Raw genomic sequence first — 13,573 nt, forward strand, 5'->3', positions numbered from 1 at the left:
TGTTGTCAGCATAGCAGTTACACCTCCAATTTACTGTAGCAACAACTGGTACTAGGTCACTGGCTTGGAGCCCACATGTGTAGATGAGTCTGGAGAACATTGCTCAGTGCTTGGGGCAGTGGGTTTTAGTATTTGAATTCTGATACCCATTTTATTTTTTATTATCATTTATTGGTTTTATTTATTTATTTATTTATTATTATTATTATTATTTTTTTTTTTTCATGGGGCAATTGGCTCGACTGTATGCCTCCCATACATTATCCTTAGATCATGAAACTGCCAGTCTCTTGTTGAAGTGCTTCATTGACTACTGCACATTACAAAACTATAAGTGTAAAGTGTGAGAGACAATGAGTGAGAAAAAAACCCATCATCGTGAACAATGACATGAACACAAAACAAATGCTTGAAAATAATAAGTAAGAGAGCAATCATTTAGAGGCTCTAAATAATAATAAGTGGAAGAAATCATTACAACAGACATTTATATAAGTGCAAGTGATAAAAATACAAAAAATTAGTGACTAATGCACTAACAATATTATTCGCTCATCTTGTGTGAGTGTGTGCACAAATAAACTCACAACAAACATAATACATGTCCTTAAATTACAGTGTATGTGACTTATGACTGCTCACTTTTACAACCAGACCAATGATATTAGTAATACGTAGTACTTGGTTAAGTAATGAGCTGACATTTCAAAAATCCCACTGTGGGAGCATTGGGTAGAACAGCAGTTTGTTCACACAGCATTCCCGCATCTCTACCCCCTCTACCCCGCCACTGTCCTCACACACTGGTCTTACCTTAGTCAGGCTGGGGTAAGGCAGGAGGGGGGAGGGAGGGGGGCTGGGCCAGTCCACTTACTACCCCCTTAGCTGCCTGTGGAGCTCATGCTGTAAGTTCTACTCATGCTATAGTTGCTAGTTGCTACTCTACCAGTTTATAAGCTTACAGGCTGATATACAAGTATATTGCTTGATCTAGCTGATGCCAGTTGGCTATCACGTTAGTCTACCCAATTATCTCCAATATTCAAGTTTTAGGTTCATTTGGTCCAAACAGTGGCCTGCTGCCAAACTGGACAGTCAATCAGCTGAGCTCAACCAAAATGGCATCTCACAACAATAGCTCCCTCGCAGTATTCCAACAGTAGCACTTATAGGTGATTATTCACTGGAAACAGCCACCATAGTTGAACGAAACATTTACAGAAGGTAAGAACATGCAGCAGAGGTGACACTGGCCCCACCACCACCACCAACAACAACAACAGAGCATTTAGCTGACAGCCCCATCTTGACAAAAAGCTCCATAGTGTAACATTTCACGGTATTGTGTGGCTAACGGGTCAACTAAACACCTGGAATGTAGTAAGCTCATGAGGACAAAGGTGGGGTAGGGAGGGATGATAGGAAGTACGGGAATGCTGCTGTATGTATGAAGAGACATTTGAATTATACATTTGTATTTGTATTTTATTTTATTACGACCAATTTGACTTAGACCTGCCTATTGGAACAAAACTTTTTGTAACTCAAGGACTACTGTATTCTATACCATTATTCTACTATATTTTGCATCATTCTGTCAGTCATTTAACATGATTTTAATTTCTCATTCTTTGTGGGGGGTGGTCCACAGTGGAAGAGAATGGAATCATAGACTTCACCTTGGACAACTTCACCTTCTTCCGTCTTGCGCTGGGCTTTGGAGAACCATATGAAGCAATTCGCATGGCAACATTGAGGCGGTTCTCCTTCCTTCAAGACCGTCCAAGGCACAGCCTAGTTACAGTGAGTTTGGAGTACCATTGTGTTATCTTCCACATGCAGTAAAAGACGCAGGTAGTCACTTGACCCATTGCAAAGTTGTAATTACAAGCAAATCTGTACAATATTAAGCAAGCTTGTATGTGGGATGCCAGGGTAGATACAGCATGAGTATGTGTATGAGGTGAGTCTGCTTGTACAGATGCGAGTGCTGCTCAGGTGAGTTCTTGTCTGAATCTTGTTCCACTTACTGACGAGCCTTGGTAGTAGAGGATAGTGGTACTCATGCTCATTACATGTGGCTTTGGAGCAGCACAAAGTCCTGCTGAAAAATGATTACTGATGTGCAGAATGCTGAATGCTAGTATGAAGTAACTTTATTGGAGGTAAGTTTATACCCAATTCTGGAATTATGTAGATACAATTAAAGAGGCAATGTTTAAATTCATAGCTGTTGTCTACAACATTTATATTTTCATTTTCTTAGCTTGTTAACAAATATATATAGCCATGTTTCCATTAACCCCTCCACTGCAATTGGCACAGATTTGGCTTTCACTGGTACCCTGGTAACATATACTCCCAGGTCTCTCTCTGCCTCTGTGGTGGTTAGTGGAGTGTTTCCCATGTCGTATTGGTATGCTGGATATCCCCTCCCAAGGTGCATGAATTTACATTTTTCTTCATTGAATTGTAGCAGCCACTTTTTGTTCCATTCCTGTAGCTTGGTGATGTCTTCTTGTAGGAAATCTGCAATCAAAGGGTTAAAGAAAGTTGTACCCTAGCACATTATGGCATACTACATTATTTCCATGCTACTTCACAGACTCCACAAAGGATCCCTCGAAGGCACCACTTGATGGATGCCAGGAACTCAAAAAACCTAACCATTACAAGTGAAGACTGTTTGGTCATTGACAAGACCCTCCCGAGTGACAGGTTCTGGGTGACCTGTTTTGATGACCTCCACAACACCATGGAGACAGGTAAGGTGCTAAATATGCTGTCTGTAATTCAGGGTGCTTCATTGTATTGATAATATTATATGAAATAGTATTCAATTGTTATTCTGCTAGACTTGGTTTCCTGAATACTCTTTACTGTATGTAACAGTTAACCCATTTTTTTTAAGATGGCATCAGCATTACTTTTCTTTGTTTCAGATATTATTGAGATTGTAAATGAGAATGGAGAATTGACAGGCTATGAAGAGTGGGCCCCGGATAGCACATCAGAGGTGAATCAGAATGTTACAGTTAAATGTAAAGATTCTTCATCCCTATCAGAGAGCTTAGCCACAACCACTACAATTAGCATCACCCGTACAAATGACGCAGCCACTACAACCAACACAACTACTACTGCCACTGGTAGCATAAACACTGCAAATAGCACTGCCAGCTTACCCAGTGCTCTCACTACACCTATCATAGCCAATTCACCTCATAGCAATACCATTACATCTATCATGTCAATGGACTCTAATAGTTTGAGTCAAGTGCCTGAGCCTACACCTCCCAATATAACCACCACATCTACCATAACCACTCCAACTGCCATCACCATTCCTATGTGTGGTAGTATGACCCCTGAACCCCTTAACTTAAGCACAATTTCTAACATAGCCTCCAGACCAGCCAGTTTGATCAATACATCTGGGCTAACCACTACGCCTCACACCATAACCCCCATGTCCAGCAGTATAAACCCTACTCCTACTAATGCAACTGTTACCCAGGACAGCATTATTAAACAGAACAACCCCAATGCTACATCTGTAAACACCACCCCGGCATACCCAAAACTTGTACCAAGAAGTTCCTCCACACACATTATCACAGTGCCAGACATGACATCCACTATCTCTGCCATGTCAACTCTAAACACCTCCTCTTCACACACCCACATTTATACTTCTCCAGTTGTTCATTCAGCACCTCATAAGGCTCATAATGTAAGGGAACCCAAGCAGATCCTTCAACCTAGAATTGTCAATGTCTACAAGCCAGCTGATGCACAGAGACTGTTTAACATGCTTGATTCTCCTGCTGACTCTGAAAAGCTAAACAGTGGTTCTCAGAAAGCCAACAGCAGAACCTTCACCCCTCCTTTGCATCCTCCAAAAAATATGCAGAACAGAACCACTGCAGCAACATCCTGCAGCACACAGACCTGCATTCCATCTGGCAATCGTAAGGAATCTGATGAAGAGGACCAACATGATTTTACTTACATTATCCCAAGCTCTGCAATGAACAAAGATAACCTGAAAAAAGTCCGAGTTAAGAGCAAGAGTTTGTCACTAAACAACTATTGGTGCGTAACTCAGAAGCCCTATCTATCAGATAAGGATAGTCAGCAGTCAACTTTGGCTGCTAGTAAAACACAGTACTCTTCAACTTACTGTGTCAGTCAGCAGCAGCAATCTTCAGTCATGGCTAACAGGCAACAATCATCTTCAGTTTTAGAGAGCAGCTTCAACAATCAGCAGTCAGCTCCAATTTTGGATAATCCACAGGATCCGACTCCAATCTTGAGAAATCAATATACATCATCTTTGGCAATGAAGTGGGGGGAACAGCCATATTCAGTGATGGACAACAAGCAACAGCCAACTCCAGTCTTGAGTAACAGGCTGGAGCAAGCTCAAGTCATGAGTAACAGGCAGCAGCAAAGTCAAGTCTTAGGTAACATCCAACAGCAAACTCAAGGCTTGGGTAGCAGGCAGCAGCAAACTCCAGTCATTAGTAACAGGGAACAGCAAACTCAACTCTTGGGAAACAGGCAGCAGCAAACTCAACTCTTGGGAAACAGGCAGCAGCAAACTCAACTCTTGGGAAACAGGCAGCAGCAAACTCAACTCTTGGGTAACAGGCAACAGCAAACTCAAGTCTTGGGAAACAGGCAGCAGCAAACTCAAGTCTTGGGAAACAGGCAGCAGCAAACTCCAGTCATTAGTAACAAGCAACAGCAAACTCAAGTCATTGGTAACAGCCAACAGCAAACTCAAGTCTTGGGAAACAGGCAGCAGCAAACTCAAGTCTTGGGTAACAGGCAACAGCAAGCTCAAGTCTTGGGAAACAGCCAGTGGCCAGCTCTTGTTATGAGTAATGGGCAGCAACCAACTTTTATCATAAGTAACAGGCTGCAGCCAACTCCAGTTGTGAGTCAAAGAAAACAGACAACTTTTATCATAAGTAACACCCAACAGCCAACTCCAGTCATGAGCATTAGGCAACAGTCAACTCCAGTCTTGAGTAACAGCCAGCAGCCAACTTCAGTCATGATTAACAGTCAGCAACCAACTTCAGTCATGAGTAACAGCCAGCAGCCAACTCCAGTCATGAGTAACAGCCAGCAGCCAACTTCAGTCATGATTAACAGTCAGCAACCAACTCCAGTATTGAGTAACAGCCAGCAGCCAGCTTCAGTCATGATTAACAGTCAGCAACCAACTCCAGTCATGAGTAACAGCCAGCAGCCAACTCCAGTCATGAGTAACAGCCAGCAGCCAACTCCAGTCATGAGTAACAGCCAACAGCCAACTCCAGTCATGAGTAACAGCCAACAGCCAACTCCAGTCATGAGTAACAGCCAACAGCCAACTCCAGTCATGAGCATTAGGCAACAGTCAAATCCAGTCATCAACAACAGACAGTCATTGCTAATCCCAGTAACTGACAGCAGACAGTACCATCAATCATATGCACCAACTTTAGCCACAGATGAAAGGCAACAGTCACCTGCAGTTATTGGCAATTTGAAACGAGTAACTTATAATTTTGTAAATGCAAAACAGTCATCATTAATGATTAACAAGCAGCAGACAACTCAAGCTGTGAACCATAGGCAGCCATCAACTTCACCTTTCTTTTGGAAGCATGAGTCAACTCAAGTTACAAATTGCTTCCAGCAATCATCTCCAATCATGAGCTATGATGAAGAGCCTGCTCCTATTGTAAGTACAGTTATTAGCATGAATAAGTCTGTGCCAATCTCAAACTGCAGTCACCTGTCAACTCCAGTTTCAAGTCATAAACACCAGACAGTCCAAACACCAATCATAACCACAACCAACTGTCCAGGAATGACAGACAATGGGTCACTTCTTCCCATCAGTAATGGTCAACCAGCAATAGCACCAGCAATCACAAAAAGTGTGGTGGATCAGCATGTGAAAAGCTCTTACCGTAAATTTGTAAACATAAATACTGTCTGCCAGGTTGCTTCAACCTCTGATGAAAGCCATCAGGTGATTTCAGAAAATAGTGATGTCTGCCAAACCTTTCCAATAATAAGTAAACTGTTTAATACAGTTTCAGGTGAGACTCATTCCCAGCAGATAAATGTGAATTATGCTCAGCAGGAAGTTCCAAATATTATTAGTGCACCTGTGGCATCAAATATGAGTAATGACACTCATACTGGTAATAGAAGCAATCAGGCAGGACGTGGAAGTAACACAACCATTTTGAACACAAGCAATCAGATGGCAGTGGGTATTAAGAAATTTAAACAAACTGCAAGAAAATCTACCAAATCCAGCTTCAAGAAAAAGTCTTCACCTCATATTAAGCTATTTGTTGATGATGGATTATTATTTCTTGATTCAGACACCCCCACAGTAGCTGTGAGAAACAGTGCCCCCAAAACTGATGGTGACATAATGATGGTGAGTGAGCAACCTTCCAGTGTACCACTCAACACTCCAGTAACTGTGGAATCATATTTGAATGAGACCTTAAGAACTTCTCCACAATTACTGGTTGGAACTAGCAAAACAGACAGTCCCCAGAATTTCATTTGTCCTTTCTCTCTACCTCATGGTCAAACTTCTATGAATGTAAACCTTAAGACACAGGAAGACCATAACCAGGAAACTAATAGTGATATGACCCGACAGTTTCCAGTGACAGAAAATAACCAGATGACTAATAACACACTTGGTAAACCAGTAGTTATTAGGCCTCCTCCCCCTCTGAAACTGATCTCCCCACAAATAGCAAGAAAAGTGAAGAGAGTTACCTGCCCCCCACTAACACCTATAAGTGAAATGCTATCAAAATTTCTTAGAGTTAACACAACTCCCAGCATTATCCCTGCAGCATCAAGCCAAGCAAGTCTTATAACCCAAAACAGTTCTAATGTCCACTCCTTTGTACCAAGTCCAGCATCATTGTGCCAGACATCTAGTGTTCCTCAAAATCGTGCCAATCCCTTCCTTCCAGTGCTGTCAGTACTATCCAGTGCAGCATCACAAAGCCAAACATCTTCCAATACTTCCCCAGACAGCTCCCATAGTATGTCCTAGAGCCAAGTACTGCATCACTAAACAATACTCTTACCTGTTCTTCCTAAAGCAGCTTTGTTGTCCATGCTTCAGGTCATGCCCAGAATCAGGTCATTGGGCTAAAATTCTTCATGCATTTCCTAGAGCAACCCATTGACTATCTCTTAGTATGTGCTCTGCTAAGAATTGTAGCGTAGCATTGCCAAGCCAGACATTTTCTTTTTATTCACCAACTCTGGTGTTCAACCATCAGTACCTAGATCCTCTCAAGATATGAACACTTTAGCTACTCTGTCAACTATTCTCCGATACTACATCCTCACTTAGTCTGCTCCAAACCTCTGTTTCTCTGCGGGGAGCTATATTTTTTTATGTCTCTCAAGCATCTTCCTTTTCTCAATTTTTTTGCTGTGTCCTCGTGTGTTGCTGGTGTTTTTTCCTTCTCTTAGTAGTAACTCCGCATTATCTACTTCTTCCATTTTATTCCATAATTTATAAATTTTTGTATTAGGTCTCCCATTTCTCTTCTTTGTACCGATGTTGGCAAGTCCATTTCCTTTAACCTTTCTTCATATAACGATCCCTCTAATTCTGGAACCATTTTCGTTGCCATCCTTTGTATTCTTTCTAGTTTTTTTACATGTTTCTTCTTAAGGGGAGACTACACAGTTTCTGCATATTCCAATTTTGGTCTAATCATAGTGGTTATCATATTTTTCATCATATCTTTATCCATGTAATGGAATGCCATTCCTATACTTCTCACCATTCTATATGTATCTCCGAATATCCTATTTACATGACTCATACTGTTGATTATCTTGTATTGTCACTCCCAGATCTCTCTCTTCTTGAACTTTTATTATTTCTCCATCTCCCACTCTATATGTCCATTTTGGTCTCCCTTCACTCTTTCCCATTCACATTGAACTCATCTCCCATATCTGTGGTTAGTGTTATTCCCCCTTCCTTCTTTGCATTATCAGGAAGTTGTATCACTAATGATGATGAACACATAAATTATGAAGATCTAGAAAATGGGTGGAAGTAGTGAAAATGCAATTATTCCTGTAATATAGCTCTGCTGATGATGCTTGATCCTGTTTCTGGTTTTTATTGCTGTATTGTAACTACAATTGTGTGACGAGACAACAGAGAAGTGTGTGTGTGAGAGTTAACATCAATCACATAATATATGCCTATGACCTGGTCCCATGTTACACCAACCAACAATATGAATTTTTTTGACCTCTTGATAAAAAATATAAAATGTACAGCTTAAAAAATACCAAACAAAACTGGAGCTTTTAGTAATTGTACAATTGCAGTGGAAATTACTGTTTTATTATTATTCTACACAGAATGTCATGCATTATTACACTACATATTAACCTGTATTCATACAAAAATATAATTCCCTTTTTTTTTTTTTTTTTTTTTTTTTTTTTTATTTATTTTTTTTTTTATATTGCTTTCTAAACACTACTGATTTACCCCTTACCATTTCTTTATCATCTGATTTGCCTTCAATTATTTACACATCTGAAATATTTTTCCATCCTCAGTCTTATATTTACAAACTAAAGCTGTTGCATGTTCTGTTGTCAAATCCTATCAGTACTGTATAAGCTTCTTCTTATGCTAAGATAATGTGAATACTTTTCACGCAATATTTATATTACCAACTACATAAAACAATCATGACCTTACATTAGTACATTAGTACGCATGGTCGACCCTCACCATTAGGGTCGGGGGAAAGTGGATATGCAAATTCATGAAATTGTAAGTAATTTGTGCCCCCCATTACCCCTAGTCATACATGACCACAAAAATTTAATGAAACCTATTTTAAGTAATTGAAAATATCATAAAACATCAGTCAAAAGGTGTACTATCCTATTGCACCTGGTTCTAGGTACATTCAGGGTAGGGAAACCTTGCCAGTACTCCAGTGTTGGTCTTACAAGTATGTTATAAACCATATGTGTACAGCCATGTAAATCCAGTGTCCATTTGACTTAGGAACTGGTGATGTTTATGGGCCGTATTACAAGTCGAATCCAAGAATTTTCAGGTCCCTACAAAGGTCGGTTTAGGGGCCGTATTACAAGTTCAATATGAAAAGTTTTGGGCCCCTACAGAGTTATTCATCCCAAACTCTGTAGGGACCCGAAACTTCTCGGATTGGACTTGTAATACAGCCCTGTGTGTGATGGAAGTTTTTGTTTGTGGAGAGGGACACCGAAGTTTTTGTAAGACTGAACTGCTTCCAGCTGTATATCATGGATTGTGAACTTGTGATGGAGAGGATTGTGTGAGCTGATAGTGGTCCCTTAACTAGGACTCACCTGACCCTGTAAATCCTATTAAATGAAAGCTCATGCAATAACTGGAAAAAAGGAGTGCCAAAATAGAAATAATAGTAATGATAATGATAGTAATAATTATCATAATTATAATCTAAAAAGTGTGGCATTTGTTGGTTTGAAAACTCTTGAACCCTGTACAAAATGCAGGTTCCATTGAAACTAACATATACTTTGTTTTGTTGTGCTTTTTATATTGACATCTTGATGAAACTATGCGGCAGCAACAAAATGTGTAGTATATTCTAAAATGAATTAGTCGTGGCAGCTTTGCTACAAACTGTTGTATCTATGCAGGTCCCAAAAGACTTTACTCAAAGCAATTATATTTTGCTGATGAATAAATGACTCCAAACTAAAAAGTCACTGCCATTTATTGAAAAGTAACTAAGTTTTGGATGAATGTTAACATCTCTATATGATAAATCAAAAATATTTTGAAGCCTGAAATGTTGCTCCATGATACATGACACAGTACCTAGCTGTACATAGTTTTGCACTTTTTTCATTAAAAGTTTACTATATATTTTCTTGACTTTTTTTTCACCTTATCTAGATAACTTCCATAAATGCTGATAATATGGTAGATATAGGGTTCTGTGTATGTTGTGTGACAAATTCTTTTAAATTAAAAGCAATATATATATATATATATATATATATATATATATATATATATATATATATATATATATATATATATATATATATATATATATATACAGTAAACCCTGCGGACCCGAATAAGCCGGATATTGGATAAATCGGACCTTTTCAGGATATTTTTTTTTCTTTAACGTTCTATCACGACTGCACTGGAAGGCATTATTATTCTAAGCCACTCGGCTTATACACTGGCTTAAATACCCCTGGGGTGCGTTTGAGAGAGTGACTCGGGCCGCCCGGACCGTCCCGGGTCCTCTCAAACGCGTGACGCCGCGGCCCGAGTTGCCAACTCGGACCGCCCGCTGCAGCTCGGTTTGGAAAGGTGGAGCGCCTCCGTGCTGTGATGTCGTCATCCCAAACAAACAAACACATTAACATAGATTTACATAGAAAATCAGACCACACAGACCCCATGGTCCAGACTTGGTGGTCTGTCCTTAAACCTAAGTGATTTTACATTAATCAGAAGACTCCAAAACGTTGCATTTCTACTCTAGTTGATATTAAGTAGGTGCTTCCATTGCATTTCACCTCTCTGTGCCACCATAACCACTGCAGCTTCCTTTTCATCCTCTGACCTTTGTTGCAAGGAACTCGTCGGCCAGAGCAGCTTGTGATGCATGTTTAAACGTCCTCAGAAGATCAGCGGACGCCATTTTGCTGCCAGAACAGCTAGTAAACGTCCTCAAAAGATCAGCGGACGCCATTTTGCTGCCAGAACAGCTAGTAAACGTCTCTCTCTCTCTCTCTCTCTCTCTCAAAAGATCAGCGGACGCCATTTTGCTGCCAGAACAGCTAGTAAACGTCCTCAAAAGATCAGCGAACGCCATTTTGCTGCCAGAACAGCTAGTAAACGTCCTCAGAAGATCAGCGGACGCCATTTTGCTGCCAGAACAGCTAGTAAACGTCCTCAAAAGATCAGCGGACGCCATTTTGCTGCCAGAACAGCTAGTAAACGTCCTCAGAAGATCAGCGGACGCCATTTTGCTGCCAGAACAGCTAGTAAACGTCCTCAAAAGATCAGCGGACGCCATTTTGCTGCCAGAACAGCTAGTAAACGTCCTCGAAAGATCAGCGGACGCCATTTTGCTGCCAGAACAGCTAGTAAACGTCCTCAAAAGATCAGCGGACGCCATTTTGCTGCCAGTGAGACGCCGTTACCATAGCTACGACGAGGAACTGAGAGGCGCACAAAAGCGTTTGATAGAGAGGACCGGATTGCTGGGCGCCCGGGGCGGCCCGAGTCACTCTTTCAAACGCACCCTGATAGCTCTTACATCGTCCGAGTCATTTGAGGAGTTGTCAGAGTCATATGAGTTGTGTCAGAGCCGTTGGAGACGCGAAACGAACGCGTGTGCCGCGGCCCGGCGCCAAGTTCAGTGTTTACACAGCTGACTTAGCAAGTGCGTGGCAGTGTCTCTCTGCTTTCACTCGCCCTGTAGCCTTTATTGTTGCCTTTTTAATTTTACCATGGCTTCTAAGGGCAAGGCTGTGTCTTCCACGTCAGTTAGGCAGCTAAAGGTGCTGTCGGTGGCGGACAAAATGGCTGTTATACAGGACCATGGGAGAGATGTGCGCCGTGCCGAGCTCATGGTGTGGGACGTGTGTGTGTGTGTGTGTACGCCGCGTGTGTGTGTGTGCGCGCGCCATGTATGTAGTACGTATTTACGTAATGCATTACACATCATTTCAACTGTTGGTGGAAACAGGCGTGCAAAATGTGAAGAAAAAAAAATCCCTCGGGTAACTCGGATTTTCGGATAACTCGGATTGGCCTTCCCCCCAATTGGTCCGACTTATGCGGGGTGTACTGTATACATTTACAATATAACACTTACTTAGATCATGTCAGAGTACTAATTATTGACAAGGCTGATTTTTTTTCAGAGAGCAGATAGAATAATAATTTTATAGTTCACTAGTTAAGGCACTTATTCTGTCCATACATTAAGAAAATTATTTTGATGAAAGTAGAATCCCTATTTGATACCAGAACTCCATAGAAGCTTAGTAATTAGAAAAATAAGGTAGGTAAAATTGCAGTTTGAATTGTTTATTCCATCAAAATAACTCTTAATATGTGGACAGAACAATTAAGTGCCTTAATTAGTGAACTGTGGTATTCTGTCTATGCTCTGCAAGGGAAAAATACACCTTGTCAATAATTAGCACACTGACATGATCTAAGTGTTATATTGTATTTGGATATACTGATTTTCAGAGGAGAAAAGAGAAAAGCATGAATAAAATATTAGTTCACCACATTTTGCTCCATCTCTGGTCATTTGCTTGTTAAGACCAACTTAGATTTTAAGGCTCAACTAATCTGCAAGTGAACTACCATTGATTTTCACTGTTGATTATATGCATAAAAAAGGGGTAAAGAATATGGTTATGTGACTGAAGCAGTAAAGGAAAATGAGAGTTATGACACAGGTTACAGGTACTGGAAGGACCTGTTGCAAGAACCGTTGTAGAAAGCTAATGATACTACGTAGCAGGAAGGTCGTGGCAATATGCACACTAAAGGTAGCAATAACGTAGCAAAAACGTAATTGGTACGTAGTAAATGGGTTGTTAATAGGTGATGGGGACGTGGTAAAAAGGTAGTAGTTACGTAACGAAATACGTTTTAAGGACGTACCTGGGAGTCCACACATTTTCGTAATAACTACGTATCTTCGCTACGTAAAAGTTACAAAACCGTTACCCTTATACAACGTAATATATACGTAATTGTGTTTGCTGGGAAATTGATACATGAATAGCTGATCGAGTGGTCAGCGTGCGGGCGCGCGGTGACGCAGATTCGCGTTTCACCCGCCGCTACAAACTGTTTATAGCTGGCAATTTTTCAGTCATCGCTGAGTGGCATCTGACTGCACGTGCTGTCCTGAAGACCAACTATTAACTCGGACTCTAAATTCTCTTTAAAGGAGGATCAAAGATGAGCTCCGGAGGACAGCATGAGCCAAACAAGGAATTGCGCCATTATAAACACTTGCCTGCGCCATAACGGGCTGGGGTCAGCCACCAGGTATACAATCAAGGAAGTCTACCGGCGCTATAAGCAAAATGCGAAGAGAGAGAGGGGGGCTGCTTATCTATCTCTTGTCTACTGTCTCCCCTTCCCTTGTCAGACTGTTTTGGTATGTGTTTTTGAGCATTTTAGACTGTGTGCTATTTCTGTATTTATTTACGCAAATGTAGCTATGGGTAATGTTTCTTGTATAGTACCACCTGGGGTCAACAAGGAGAGTGGTCCATCGGTGGCACAAGGTGGTAAGAAATATTTATATCAATGGCGTGTTGTAGTGGCGCACTGATTTTCTCTCGTTTCCAACTGTTGACCATAGAGATAGCACATACCTCCTCCCAAACCAGTGGCATGTGATATTTGAGTGGCATTGGATTACAGTAAACGTGCCCAATGAAAGGCGCGGGAAATTGAAATGCAAGTAACGTGATT

At 40.9% G+C, this 13,573-nt stretch overlaps 1 protein-coding gene across 4 annotated transcripts in view; it reads left to right on the top strand.

The window, feature by feature from the left end:
• LOC127007039 (uncharacterized) overlaps positions 1 to 13,573 on the top strand; it is a 37,908-nt gene that overhangs the window by 24,201 nt on the left and 134 nt on the right. For 3 of the 4 annotated variants that reach the window (XM_050877544.1, XM_050877546.1, XM_050877543.1), the window contains 3 exons: positions 1,652 to 1,803; positions 2,606 to 2,765; positions 2,943 to 9,965. In XM_050877544.1, coding sequence (XP_050733501.1) covers positions 1,652 to 1,803; positions 2,606 to 2,765; positions 2,943 to 7,090 — 4,460 coding nt within the window. In that variant the 3' untranslated portion in view covers positions 7,091 to 9,965. Of the gene's footprint in view, positions 1 to 1,651; positions 1,804 to 2,605; positions 2,766 to 2,942; positions 9,966 to 13,573 lie in introns of those variants that run through there. The other variant, XM_050877545.1, reaches the window with a different exon arrangement.

This window comes from Eriocheir sinensis, chromosome 34 (assembly GCF_024679095.1).
Source record: "Eriocheir sinensis breed Jianghai 21 chromosome 34, ASM2467909v1, whole genome shotgun sequence".
Classification (NCBI taxonomy): Eukaryota; Metazoa; Arthropoda; class Malacostraca; order Decapoda; family Varunidae; genus Eriocheir; species Eriocheir sinensis.